Source organism: Marmota monax, unplaced genomic scaffold (genome assembly GCF_021218885.2).
Source record: "Marmota monax isolate L192 unplaced genomic scaffold, Marmota_monax_Labrador192_F-V1.1 WCK01_AAM20220418_F8-fsc00070, whole genome shotgun sequence".
NCBI lineage: Eukaryota > Metazoa > Chordata > Mammalia > Rodentia > Sciuridae > Marmota > Marmota monax.
Window position 1 is genome coordinate 3,321,831 of NW_026692116.1, and position 15,389 is coordinate 3,337,219.

The 15,389-nt window shown below is 40.2% G+C and overlaps 1 protein-coding gene across 4 annotated transcripts in view; it reads right to left on the minus strand.

Moving 5' to 3' along the window:
* Positions 1–15,017, minus strand: part of Evi5 (ecotropic viral integration site 5) — a 210,014-nt gene extending 194,997 nt beyond the window's left edge. For 2 of the 4 annotated variants that reach the window (XM_058585230.1, XM_058585233.1), the window contains exon 1: positions 14,893–15,017. In XM_058585230.1, the coding sequence (XP_058441213.1) occupies positions 14,893–14,943 (51 nt within the window). In that variant the 5' untranslated portion in view covers positions 14,944–15,017. The remainder of the gene's footprint in view (positions 1–14,892) is intronic. The other 2 variants (XM_058585236.1, XM_058585228.1) reach the window with 1 other exon arrangement.
* Between the last annotated feature and the right edge of the window lie 372 nt (positions 15,018–15,389).

Consider the following 15,389-nt stretch of genomic DNA (forward strand, 5'->3'; position numbering starts at 1 on the left):
AATGTTTAATACACACATGAATTTCTAGACCCCATTCAGACATTCATTGCCCAATCTATTTCTCTAGTTACTCATCTCTTAGCATGAGTTTCTCACATTTTAGGATAGACAATAATTTTATAGAAAATACCAGATAGCTCATTAAGCTGATTATCTTTAAAATCATTTCCAATTCTGAGATTCTAAGATTCTGGGACAATGAGTACTTCTAAAAAAGAATTTGGGACATCTAAAGGAATGACAGATTGATCCAACATTTAGGTCCTCTCCCTCTTGGCACTCTCTGTAGCTAACTGTATGGAAAAAAGGTACAATCCATAAGGAGTCAACATAGGAAGACAGATGGCAACACATTTTTGTATAATGGAAAGCAGATGGTGGACATCCAGGTTAAGATATAAACTGAACACACACACCTAATTTTGCTTCCTCCCACAACTCTAACAAGGATAAAGAAAGCTTTGTTGTTGTTTTGATGTTTTAGAACATGAACAGTAAGGACAGGGAAAACGGAAAAAGAAACAACAAAGTTTTGAAAGCTAGAAATAAGTTGGATAACTGACTTGTAAGGCCAAATTCTAAGACAGTAGGGCTGACAACTGAGAACACATCAAATTACATCAATAAATCCTCAAAAGGCTCTGGAACAGGGGAGGGGAGATGTTAATAAGAAAGGATCAGGTGAAAGTTGAACAGCTGGAAACTTAGATCTCCATCAAGCTGCTGAATGGCCATCTTCAGTGTAGCAGCAAACTAGAGATTTATTATCCTGAGAATGTAAACCATATATGGTGGAAAGACACAGGTAACCTAACCAAAAAAAAAAAAAAAAAAAAAATTACATGACCCTACATACAAAATGCTCCATAGCTCATTACCCAGTCCTCTTTTCCTGAGTTCCCAGATCACTGGAAACTAGACTTTCAACCTTCCAAGCAGAAAACTAAAATACTCTCAGGGAAATCTTGTTTTGTTTTGCTTTTGGGTGCTAGGGATTGAACCCATAGGCACTTTACCACTGAGCTAAATTCCCATTCCTTTTTATTTTTTATTTCGAGACAGGATCTCACTAAGTTGCTAAGGGTCTTGCAAGGTTCCTGCAACTGACCTCAAACTTGCCATCCTCCTATCTCAGTCTCCCAAGTCGTTGGAATTACAGGTGTGCACCACTGTGCTCTCTGGAAAATCTAACCAGGCCAAAATAAAAGGCACAAAAACTAGAGCCAACATCAAATGGCCCAACCGATCACTGGTTTTTCAATCTTGGGCACACACTGGAATCACTAGGGAAGCTTTAAAAAAGTATTGATGTCTGGGCCGGGATATAGCTCAGTGGCAGAGTGCTGGTCTAGCATGCATGAGGCCCTGGGTTCAATCTCCAATACTGCGTAAATACATACATAAATAAATATTTGAAATACTACTATTAAGCCGGGCACAGTGGCATAGGCCTATAGTCCCAGTAGCTTGGGAGTCTGAGGCAGGAGGATCTCAAGTTCAAAGCCAGCCTCAGCAACAGAGAGGCACTAAACAACTCAGTGAGACCCTGTCTCTAAATAAAATACAAAAAAGGGCTGGGATGTGGCTTAGTATTCGAGTGACTCCGAGTTCAATCCCTGACACACACAAAAATAAATAAATAAATAAATAAATAAAATACTATTTATTGATGGAGATGATAATCAGAATAACAGTTGCCTCTGGGCAAGGAGTAGGGTCATAGCAAAAAGGCAAGTGAATGAATTTTTTAAGATATTCACTATGCTCTAAGTCTTGTTAGTTATGTGGTAAAAATCACCAAACTATATTCTTAAATTCTGTGCATTTTATTATATATAACATCTACATTTTCTAATAATACTGCTACTGGGGTCCTACCCCAAGAATTCCTTTTGTATTTGGTCTAACAGCAGCAAGGGTTTTTTATTTATTTATTTATTTTGGGGGTATGGGGGACTGAACGGAGGAGCACTCGACTACTGAGCCACATCTCTAGCCTTATTTTGTATTTTGTTTAGAGACAGGATCTCACTGAGTTGCTTAGCAGCCTTGATTTTGCTGAGACTGGCTTTGAACTTACAATCCTCCTGCCTTAGCCTCCCAAGCTGTGTGTGCCACTGCACCCAGCAGCAAGGATTTTTTTTTTTAAAAGCTTTCCATGTAATCATAATGTGCAGCCAAAGTTGAGAACCAGTATTTCAGATCCAGATTATAGAGTAAACTGGAAGTTAGTCCTATTTATTAGCTCAGAACTTCCAATAATCTGTTACCTGCCTACTCTTAAACATGAACATACAAAAAAGGATTACCAGTCAGACCTCTGAGGAGGGCCTCTACTAACAAGGCTATACCAAATTGAAAAATAAGTTAGAAGAAACACACTATGCAAAGAAAGCTTTAAAGAAACTCTCTTTAACATCCTCAAGATAGAAGAGAGAAAATATGATTTTCATGAAACAAGAAAAGAGATAGGGGCTGGAGTTGTAGCCCAATGGCAGAGCACTTGTCTAGCATTTATGAGGCATTGGGTCAATCCTTAGTACCGCATACAAATAAACAAATAAAATAAACGTATGCTATCCATCTACAACCATAAAAAGTTTTTTTTTTAATAAATATTAAAAAAGAGAGGGGTTGCTGTCTGAACAGAGGGAAGGAAACCAAAACCATCAACCTACAAAAGGGACTATGGACAAGAAGCAGGTTAACTGGCTCACACACAGAGCCCCAGAGAGGATCAGGACCTGGAAATCTCCAGGTTAGTGTTGGAGGGGCCTGAGCCTAAAGAGAAGACAAGATATTTAAAGTCTATATAAGGCACAATTGGGTCCTCTAGGTTCCCTTTTTTACTACCATCCCTATAATTTCATAATTTATTCTAAGAAACCTGATCTGGAGAGACTCCAGACTCAAGAATAGAGTGAGGATCAAAATTTAAAGCCAAAGGATTAAGCTGAAGTGTTTTTATTGAATAGCCTCCACCCATAGCTCACTTCCTTTATCCAGCTCTCATACATTAGAAGGCAGGCATAACAGTACTGCTCCCCTATCAACAGGGAATACATTCCGAGACCTCTAATAGACACCTGAAATCTCAGCAATCCATCTTCCACCCTATAATTTAATCCATTTTCTACCCTAACTAAGCACTTATCATACACGTGGCTGTAGCTTTTGCTGTTTTGAATTGCTACTACAAAACTAACACAAATTTCTTTTTCCTTTGCAATTTTACAGATAGGTGTTCTTACTGTAGATCTTAGCAACTTCATTATATGATTTTTTTTTCTTATTAAGTCAAGAATTTGTAGCTTTTCACACAAAAGTACTTTCCTGTTTTGCTTTAGCATATCCAAATTGCCAGTATCACTACTCTTGTACTGGGGGCCAGTCTGAGATAAAACAAGGGGCCCTTGAAGAACACAAGCACTGTAATACCAAGATAGTCAATCTGATAATCCAAAGGGCTACTAAGTGACTAACGGAGTAAACAGCCTGGAGATGCTGAATACCCACTTAGATGGAGCAGGTCAGCTTGAGATTTCATCATGCTACTCAAAATGACATGAAGTTTAAAACTTATAAATTGCTCAATTCTGGGCTTTTTTCATGTAATATTTTCATACTCTGGTTGACTAAGGGCAACTGAAACCTCAGAACGTAACACAGAGGATAAAGGGAGACCACTGTACACTGTCCCGCACTCCCAATTTGATTGGTTGATTTAGGTACTTGGAACTAAACCCAGGGGCTCTCTACCACTGAGCTACCAGCCCTTTCTATTTTTTGAGACAGCATCTTTGCTAAGTTGCCCAGGCTGGCCTGGAACTTGCAATTTTCCTGTTGCCTCGGCCTCCCAAATTGCTGGAATTCTAGGTATGTACCACCACTATTCTTGAGTTTATAGTATAGTTGGAGAAATAAAAATTAAAGACCACCGTCCTCCATTAGAAGAAGTTCTATAATGGAAATTGATTTGATTACATGCAAAAAGGGCATCTAAATCAAAGAAAAAATATCAGCTACATGTCTATATGCTTGCCACAAGTGTTTTTAATATCATTAACAACAACATCAAAAAACATCAAATATCTAAGTAATGACATAAGATGTGCTGGGCTTCCACAGAGAACTATAAAACATTACCCAGTGAAATTTGGAAAGACCAAAATAAATGGAAAAATATGCCACATTCATAAAATGAAGAATTCAACACTGTTAAAATATCAATTCTTCCCAAGTTGATATATAGCTTTCATTCCAATTTCGAAATTTATTCAAACTGACAAGCAGATTCTGAAACATGGAAATTCTGAGCCAAGAGCAATCCAGACAATCTTTTTTTGTTTTTATTTTTAGTTGTCAATGGACTTTATTTATTTAGATGTGATGCTGAGAATCAAACCGAAAGCCTCACACATGCTAGGCAAGTGCTCTAGCACTGAGCCACAACCCCAGCCCAAACCAGACAATCTTAAGAAACAAAACAAAGTTGGAGTGTTTATCCCACCATATACCAAGGCCAATTTCAGAGTTACATTAATACAGTGATATTAGTACAAAGATAACAGACAAATGAAACAGAATGGAATGTCCAGAAACAGACCCACATTTATATGGTCATCTGATTTATTTTTGTTGTTTTTGTCACTAGGATTCAAATCCAGGCCCCACGCATGCTAAATGTGGGCTCTATCACCAGGCTACCCAGTCCAATCATCTGTTTGTGAAAAGAAGTGCCACACAGTGCAGAAAGATGGCATTTTTAATAAGAGATGCTGTGTCAAATACACAATAATAGAGTAAAAATTGCATTCTGACTACTACAATCCATCTTCACTATTATGTATGCCTTAAATAAGAAAAATAAAAGAGAATTTCTATAATGTAACATGGGAAAATATCTTCATATTCTTAGGGTAGGTACAGACTTTTTAAATACGATACAAAAAATAAGTAACCATAAAGAAAAAGACTGATAAAATATCTTGCATCAAAATAAAAACTACTGGGGCTGTGGTTGTGGCTCAGGGGTAGAATGTTCGCCTAGCACATCGGAAGCCCTGGGTTCGAGCCTCAGCACCAAATAAAATAAAGGTATTGTGTCTATCTACAACTAAAAAATAAATATTTAAAAAAATTTTAAACTATTCATGGAGCTGGGATTGGGCTCAGTGGTAGAGCGCCTGCCTGGCACGTGTGAAGCACTGGGTTTGAGCCTCAGCACCACATAAATGAATAAAATAAAGATACTATGTCCATCTACAACTAAAAAAAAATTTTTTTTAATTAAGACTATTCATGAAAAAACACCATTAAAGGAATGAAAAGGCAGGCAAAAGGTATAGATAACTCAGTGGTAATGCCTGCCCAGCATGCCCCAGACCCTGAATTCAATATCCAGCACCATTGAAACATAAATATATATGAAATATGAAATGGCAAAATAAGGAGAGGAAAAAGAGAAATACATAAATGGGCATGTATGTGTATACACACACACATAAATACATAATTCACATATATACAGAGAGAGGGAAAGGGAAAGAACTCATAACCAGAATAAAGAATTACAAATGGAGCATGGTGCCAGGGCACAGGCCTATAATCTCAGCAGCTCAGGAAGCTGAAGCAGGAAGATCCCCAAGTTCAAGGCCAGTCTCAGCAACTTAGCAAGAGCCTGTCTCAAAAAAAAAAAAAAATTTTTTTTAAAGGGCTAGGGATGTAGCTCAGTGGTAAAGTGCCCCTGGGTTAAATCCTGAGTACCCATCCCTCCAACAAAATTATAAATGGGGGCTGGGAATGTAACTCAGTGGTAGAGTGCTCTCCGTAGCATGGGAGGTACTGCAAAAAGTAAAAAGTACAAATCAATACAAAAATAAGCATACAATAAAAACTTATTATTAACAGAGACTTCACAAAAGACATATATGGATGGCCAATAAAGGACGCACAACCTCAATCACGAGGAAAATGCAAAATAAAGCTACAATGATATAGTGCTGCACCTCTATGAGAATAGCAACAATCAATAAGGACTTGGGGTAACTGGAATATATATCACTCCTTGCTTATTGGTACAATCACTTTGGGAAAATATCCTAAAGTGACTAAAATTTTAGCATTAATATGACTCAAAAGCCAACAATTCCACTCTTTGGTATACACTCCAACCTAATAATGTTCTATTTCTTGATCTGTGATGCTCACTTAGTAAAAACTCATTACCTGTACACTTAGGATTGTTAACTTTTTCCTCATATTATATTTCAATAAGTTTTCTAAGATTTGACACATAGTTGGCAGAGATCTTAAAAAGTCAGCATACTAGAATAGGGGGGGAAAAGTTTGATACACTGATGAAACTTTACGAATAAAATTTTAAAAAAAAAGAAAGCTAACAAATCCCAGCCCAGAAACAAAGATAAAAACTATCAACAGATCATTTTTCTCTAACTTTAAGAATCACTAGAATTCATTCTTTCAGCAAAGAATGGAGTTTATTATTCTACACTGTAACCCAAGGAAAAGATATCTTTGCAAGAAAACGCTGCTGTTTTTGAAAACCACCTTTAATAGTATGGATAGGGGAAACCTTCCGAAAGTGTTGGCTAACTATTTGGTGAAAAGATGCCACCTGAGATGATCTAAGAGAAATCACAGCAACTCTAAAGCCGACACCAACACCACAATCCAACTACCGGAAATCCTGCGGTTAATCTGAGGCTTGTCCCGCTAGTCATAAGGTGATTCAGTGTTGGTTACTAACGCACCTTAACTGCATCCTTAGGAGTCAGTCACCTGGCATACCAGGCTTTCCCATCGCCTGCCTGGAGCGACCGACAAGCGCAAAACCCCGGAGGTCAAATACAGACAGCAACTTTGCAGGTAAGGGGAGCGGACGGTCACGCCCCTCAGGTTGCGGAGAAGGAACCCACTCTGGCCTCCGGGCAGACAAGAATTGTCACTATCCCCCAAAGGATGCGGGAGGAAGTGCCCCCGAAGCCGCTCCGTCCCTCCACCTCCCGCGAACTCCACAAGAAGACGGGCCGGCGAGTTTCTGCCCCCCGCGCCCACAGGAGGAGGGTAGCCTGCGACAGCGAGTGGCAAAAAGGCGAACCCAAGGAACTTAGGCCCCGGCGGGGCCGGACGCGCCCGCCCGCCCTCCCGCTTGCGCGGCAAGTTTGTCGGCCGTCCGCGTTCGCCACCCCTTGGCCCAGCTGTACACTCCGCAGAACCGGGACTCGAGGCCCGCCCGGCCTGGCGCAGTGCCCCTCACCTTGGAAACGTTGGGTGGACTTCGCCGTAAACATTAACTTCCCATCCAGCCGGCAGCCGCGCCGCCTCGGCCCTGCTCCCGACTCCGCGCGCCGCTTTCCCCTCGTTCTCAGACGCACGGCGCTCACTCCGGAACTCAGGGCCGCCTCGCGATTCTCACCCACCCCGCCGGGCAAAGCCGCCGACTCCACCGCCCAGCCCCAAGCCTGCCCGCTCGCCAGCTCCGCCGGGGTCCGGCGCGGCCGCGTCAGGAAAGCCCAAGGCGCAGGCGCGGCAGGGCCTTAAAGAGACCCGACCGCCTCTACCGCATAATGGGTTCGAGCAGGTTAGGGGCCCCGCGGGTTGGCAAAAAAAAAAAAAAAAAAAAGCAGAAGCCGAAGGGATTGGACCGAGTGGAGCGGGGGCGGGGAAATCCCTCTCTCCTCCGCCCCTCTTTCAGAGCACCAGCCCTCGGCCCTGCAAAACGCTGACTTCCCTCGTCACTTGAACCGCCTCTTGGATGTTAAAGCTGCAGAGGACACACCCCCTCGGGGCGGTAAGCGACCCGGCGCGGAGGGCTGCGGGCCTCACACTGCCGCACCGCCCACGCGCCTGTCTTCCAAGCCTGGGGCACGCGGTGGAGACGCGCAGGCTTCGAAAGGCCCCCCGCGAGTCCTCCGAGATGCGGCCTTAGGTCACACTTAAAACCATTAATCAACATGTAAATGTTGCCTGTGATTATTAAACCCACTTCCATCAGTCGTCTGGACACACTGGGTTTATGTACAGTCCAGCAGAGGGCAAAACGTGGGCACACGTATATGAGATCTTGCTGGGCAACCATCCAAAATCAACGAAGAAATTCTTAGAAGGAATATATAGTTTGGGACAGGATGGGGAAAAATATGTTATTTTACATATATTAATTCTGGTCCTACCCCAGGAGAAGCAGGAAAGAAAAACAATAATGACTTTGAGGCAAGAGTCATTATAAACTACTGCCTTTATACATTTGGAAGTGACAAAAATGATAGTACCAGACACACAACTCCAAAATTATTTCTCTGGAAATTAAATAACCGGTTATTTTCTAATTTAAATTTATAAGACAAGGGACTTCACAGTAATAAGCATTTCGGGGGGGAAAAAACTAATTTTTCAACAAGATTAGGAAATAACAAGAAATAGGAAGTAAAACCATGTCCTCCCCCCAGCTAAAAACGTTGAAACTTTGAAAGTAATCTGAGGCAAATTTTTACATGACTTTAGGTCATGCTATTATTTACAGTAAGTTTCAATCAATTTATTTGTAACCTAATCCACCTTGCATTAAAAAAAAAAAAAGGAAAGAAAAGAAAACTGAGACAACCTGGATGATCTACATTTCCTTCCTATAGTCAGTCTATCAGCAAATCCTGTTGATTTTTACCTGCCAAATGTTTCTTGAATCTGACCTCTTCTGTCTCCTCCATCACCACCCTGGTCTAAGCTGGGAGGTGGAAATAGACCACTGACTTAATCTTCTAATTATCCATATTCCCTCCAGGCCCTCTTTAAACCTCTTCACATAACAGAGTGATTAGCCTTTTCAAAATGCAGTACATTGGCTGGGCATAGTGGCACACTCCTGAAATCCCAATGACTTGGGAGACTGAGACAGGAAGATCCAGAGTTCAAAGCCAGCCTCAACAATTTAGGGAGGCCCTAATCGACTTAGCAAGACCCTGTCACAAAATACAAAATAAAAAGGGCTGAGGATGTGTCTCGGTGTTTAAGCACCCTAGGCTCAACAATCCCTGGTACCAAACACACACACACACACACACACACACACACGTACAGTGAGTCCCTGTCACTTCCCAGCATAAACCACTTCAATAGCTTTCCAAACTAATCAAGCCCCTGCAGGTCAGGCCCCTTGCCCATCTGTCCATTTCTTCTTCGCATTCATATCACATTCCATCCTGCTCTCTCTGCTTCAGGCACACTGGCCTCTTCTATTCTCCTACTATACTCTTCCAATGGGTTTGCTTACACTTTGTTCTGTGCCTAGAAATTTCTTCCAACTTTCATTCTTAACCTCTACTTCTGGGAAATTATCTTCTGACCTCCCTCCTATGTTGATCCCTTACTTTTATCACTTTTTGTGTAAAACTGTAACTGTGTAACTACTTGGTGAATTTTTCTTTCTGCTGCTAGACATCTCCATAAGGCCAACACTTGATTTTATTTGATTCACAGGTATATTTTTATATTTGTTCAACACATATTTGTTCAATAAATAAGAATCATAGGTGCTAGAACTTAAACTTGATGTGGCTTAAAGGTTACCTAAGTCACAGGTAAAAATATCACAATTTGACATTTGGAATCAGAGTTGAAAAAGAACTCCGGTTATTTTAAAACATTTTATATTATTTTTGCTAGGCTGTCACAAGATTCTTTGAGTAACCTTTAAAAACAAGTTTTCAAAGCACCTTGTATAAAATCCTGAATTAATAATAAGAACTATGGGATGGGCCCACATGAAACTAATTAACATCTGTTGCTTCTAGAGGGGAAGACTGACCCAGGCTTAGTGTCACATGCCTATAATCCCAGCTACTTGGGAGACTAAAGCAAGAGTATCATAAATTTGAGGCCAGCCTGGGCAACCTAGTAAGATCTTGTCTCAAAATTAAAAAGGACTGGAGATATGGTTCATTGGTAGAGCACTTAGCATCTACAAGGCCTTGGGTTCAATCCCAGTACCACAGGGAAAAAAGGGTAGGAAGAGTGGGTGACTAGTGGTCAGTGGTAGAAAGGAGACTTTTTACTGTATGCCCAAAAGTTTTAAAATTGTACCTTTTCAATTTTCAAACTTATGAATGTATTAGCTGTTCAAAAATATATAAATGACACCAGAATGCATACTGTACAATTTCATTTATTTGAAATTCTAGAAAAGGCAAAATTAATTGAGATAAAACAATTTTAACAAGATGTAGCCCAGTAGTAGAATACATGCTTAGCATGCACAATGCCCTGGATTTGATCCCAGCACCACATGCACATGCTCACACACACACACACACACACACACACACACAAATCCTTAGAAAACCATAGTTGGTCTTAAGCTTCTCAGAAGCCCCAGTACTTTGCATAGTAACTGTTCAATGTATTTTGAATGAATGATGACAAACAAGTCTGGCATTGACTTTACTGGTTACAAATTATGTTTATATGTTTACATTTTATATGTTTTCTGGTAACTAGTAACGTCCATATCAATGCAAACGACTAAACTACAATCTAAAGGGGTTTTTTGTTGTTGTTGTTGTTTTGTTTTTGGGGGGGGGGGTACTGGGGATTGAACACTGTGGTACTCCACCACTGAGCCACATCTCCAGCCCTATTTTGTATTTTATTTAAAGACAGGGTCTCACGAGTTGCTTAGCGCCTCGCTTTTGCCGATGCTGGCTTTGAACTTGCAATCCTCCTGCCTCAGCCTCCCAAGTGGCTGGGATTACAGGAGTGCACCACCATGCCCAGCTACAATCTAAAGTTTTTGTTTTTTTTTTTTTTTTTTTTTTTTTTTTTATGTATTATTTATTTTTTTAGTTTTCAGTGGACACAACATCTTTGTTTGTATGTGGTGCTGAGGATCGAACCCGGGCCGCACGCATGCCAGGCGAGCGTGCTACCGCTTGAGCCACATCCCCAGCCCATACAATCTAAAGTTTTAAATTTATATTTTAAACATATTTGTATGCATATATGGGTATATGCCAGAAGCCATCCATGAATTTCATGAGGATCTTCTCTCGGTATGGTAGCCAGGGAGATTTAGGTTTGGCATTGCAAACTATCTGTGGCTCTCCCACAACAATAGATTGCCCAATGGACGTGACCTTTATCTCTACTCTGTTAGGAAGATACCTCAGTAGCTATGGAGATGGGTATAACCTGATGGAAACTGAACAGTCCATTTTTAACCTTTTTGGGTGAAGCACAGTCTATGGAAGGCCTTTGATGTTTCCCCATATAAATAAAACAGGCACGGGCTTCATTTTGCCATAGCACAGAAGCTCTATCCGTCTGATCAGCTTGCCCATCCTGCCCCGGCTTTTGAAACTTCTTTCTGTGTCCTGTGGTTTTTTTGTTGTTCTGTTTTTCTTAGCTTTTATTTCTCAGCCAGCCCATTCCACCCAGGGGAACCCCATTTCCTCCTCCTCCTCCTCCTCCTCCACCACCCCCACACCCGCGCAGGACGCAGAAGAGAGGTATATACCTATAATTTATATCAATTTAGCACTGCTGCACTAAATGTCTGAGATGTATTATCTCAAATGAGTGAGCTTATATCATTAGCTCTGACCTGCCAGCACTATCTCTGGTTTACCCATTTCTTTCCCTCATCCTGAGCACATCAATTTATTTGGTGAAAGAACTTACACTTTAACATCTCACTAAAATAGCTAATTCTAACCTCTCACAAGTGCTTGAGCACTTGCGTAAGTGAAATCCCACTGTGAATTCCACACCAACGCCACCTCTGTTCCAGCTCCTGCCACTCTGCAGTTCATACTCAAGAACCTCACACATCCAGAAGAGGAGGGAGCAGTGCAGTGGACAGCAGCACCCTCCTTAGAGACAATTTTATTTACAGTAAAATTCAGTAAGCATTTCAAAGCTTTCTATGTTCAGATACTACACTTTGTTTGTTTGTTTTTGTGCTGGGGGTTGAATTCAGGAGACTTTAACCACTGAGCTACATCCCCAGCCCCTTTTTTAAAATTTTGAGACAGGGGCTCACTAAGTTGCCCAGTCTGGGCTCAAACTTGCCACCCTCCTGCTTCAGCCTCCTGAGTTGCTGGGATTACAGTTTTGATCCTCAGCACCATACCTAGGCACCACTTTACACTCTTAGCATGGATTTGGTCTGGGAGAAAAAATCCTGTAAACCTGACAAGGGTTAAATCCCATAACACCAGAAACACTTAAAGGTGTATAAGCCAGCCATATGAGCTCTATTGCTCACAGAAAGGAAAAGCAAGAGAGACATTCCCCCTGAGAGGCCTAGGCATAGATACAGAGGAGGGATTCATTCTGTAAGGTCAAATGCACTGGTGTACACTCATCCTTTCCCTGGGCAGCTGCAATTTGCACTTCCTTAGAAAAACAGTGCACTAGAAAGCCGGATTCAGTGGTACACACCTGTAATCCTAGGAATGTGGAAGGCTAATGTAGGAGGATCACACTTTCAATGCTAGCCTGGACAACTTTGTGAGAACCTCAGCAATTTAGCAAAACTCTGTCTCAAAATAAAAAATAAAAAGGACTTGGGATGTAGCTCAGTAGTATACAATCCCCAGTACCAAAAGAGAGAGAGAATGAGAACCAGGCACTCAGTTGCATTCTAGAGATGTGCTGTCTAATAAAGACAAGAGAGCCACAAGCCACATGTGACTATTTGCATTTCATTTTAAAGTTTCAGTTTCTCAATCATACACATTTCAAGTACTCAATAATAGTATATGTGGCTGGTGGCTATCGTCTTTGACAACACAGATACAGAACATTCCCATCTATAAAAAAGTTCTATTGAGCTGGGGTTGTAACTCAGTGGTAGAGTGCTCGCCTCACATGTGGAAGGCATTGGGTTAGATCCTCAGCATCACATAAAAATAAAATAAAGGTGTTATGTCCATCTACAACTAAAAAAAAATTTTAAAGTTCTATTGACAGTAGTATTATAGAAAAAGAATAAATAACACTCTATTGAGAGTTGTAGCTAATATTCAAAAGATTTTGCCTTGGAAAAATGAAGGCTCACAATGAAATAGTGACAACCTAAATCACTAGACTCATTATTTCCCACAATATAACTCTAAAAAGTTCTCAAGTACAAACATTGTGGCCTCTGTACCTATTGTAGCCATAAGAATGGCTTTGTGTCACAGTGGTAGAGCACTTGCCTAGCATGTGGGAGGCACTGGGTTCGATTCTCAGCACCACCTAAAAAATAAACAAATAAAATAAAGGCATTGTGTCCATCTATAACTAAAAAAAAAAAAAAGGCTTACCATTTACTCCACCATATCCATGGTTTGCAAGACACTAACATCATCTTAGGAAAGAACATTGTTAAGAGGCACACAATCCGGGGCTGGGGATGTGGCTCAAGCGGTAGTGCGCCCATCTGGCATGCGCGCTGCCCGGATTCGAACCTCAGCACCACATACAAACAAGATGTTGTGTCTACCGAAAACTAAGAAATAAAATATTAAAATTAAAAAAAAAAAGAGGCACACAATCCTATTGCCATCTCTTGGTACTTGTACATAGGTAGAGACTAAATCTCCTATAGTAAAGAACTATATAGTCTATATGGTAAAGAACAAGCTTTGTGGCTCTAGAGCTCAGATATCATTTCTATGTGTTTTGTAATTGTGCCACCAAGACAGGACATCAATAACATGCCAATTTCTACCCCACCTGCCAAAGAAGTCTGTTTATTTCTCATCTTTGTGAAATACATGTTTTAAAACAAGATAAAAATCAGTGCAACCAGAATTAGCAATTCCACTTAAACATTCCAATTGTAGATCACTAGATTGTACTCTAAAATTTCAAGGGTACTTGCCGAAAGTGTGTTTAACCCCTTTGAGCCCCTATCTTCTCATTCATAAACTAGAGAAAATAATATCTACTTAAGCAATGAAGTGATAATTAAATGGAGCATCTATGCAAAGTACATAAGCATTCAACAAGTAGTAACTATTATAATTGTTACTTTCCAAGGCCACAAAACACCAATGTACAAAAATTTTTAAAAAGAGATAAATAAAAAAGACCAAATTAGAAAAATCCTTACTCTGCTACCTGCTAGTTGTCTGGCTTTGAATCTCTGTAACTTTAGTTTCTTCATCAGCTAATTAAGGATCAGAGTTCCCAATGATAGACATGTGTTTTCATTTCATGCAAAATGGCCAAGCAATGGTAAAGCCAGGTGTAAACTGGAGCTAATGTGAATTAGTACGATGCCCCAGCTTCCACACACACATAAAAAAAGAAGAGACAACATTAGGCAAGTATTACTTCACAGTAAAATTAATTTAACTTTTATTATGAACTGTGCTCCTAAGCACACCAAGGAAGCTACATTGCTGAAATCATCACTGAAACACAACCTTCAACATTGCCAACAACCCAAATTTGTAAATGCAAATGACTAGTTAGTTATTATCCTTGGCTACTCCCCCCACATGAGAAATTTGAAGTCCTTACAGACAAACCAGGCCTCATCTGTGAATGTACATAAAATAAAATAAAAGGTAACCAGTAGTCAGCAGCCAGTTACAGAAAGGGGAAAAACAGTGCTGAATTTTAAAAAGCCAATTACTAAACTACCTTTCTTGCAGGTGTGAAATTAAACCTAACACTCCATAAATTCTTGTTCATCACTGGAATGGCTGTAACACAATGAGATAACATTCTTAAAATAAAACTGAAAAAATATTCACAAGCTGTTCTTGTTTTAAAGATTAAGCAAAGTATACAATCTTAATACAGTTATAAAATATTTCCTGTTGCAGCATCTGCATTTTTACAAATTTTAATATGAAATCAAACATCATTTTAGATATTTACCTGTTTCCCATTAGGGTTTCTAAAAGCAGCAGTCATTTTGGTGGTAACCATGATAAGCAGAGAAGACAAAAAGACTGGGGATTTGAATTGAATTTATAGCTGACTCATAGGGAGTGTTTACAATGACATTGCCACTGGGATCCACCCATTTAACACCCTTTCAGTTCCATCCTGCACATTCATTAGGTAGTAACTTTAAGATTTTAAGGGAAGCTGGGAATGTGGAGGACTAGGAATACTGAAACCAAAGCTTTTTGAAGTCTTATGAGGTTGCTAACTGATTTTGGTTTTCTTTCTTCTTTCCTTTTTCTCTCCCTCCTTCCCTTTCCCTACCTTCTTTCCCTCCTTCCTTCCATGACTTGATGTGTCTCAGAATGACCTTATAACTGTTACTGTATTTAGGGTATTGATTCTAAGGCATTGACTAGAACGTTCTATAATTAGATAGTTTTAATTCTTGAAACTTGACCATAGGGAAAAAAAATATTATTTTTCTT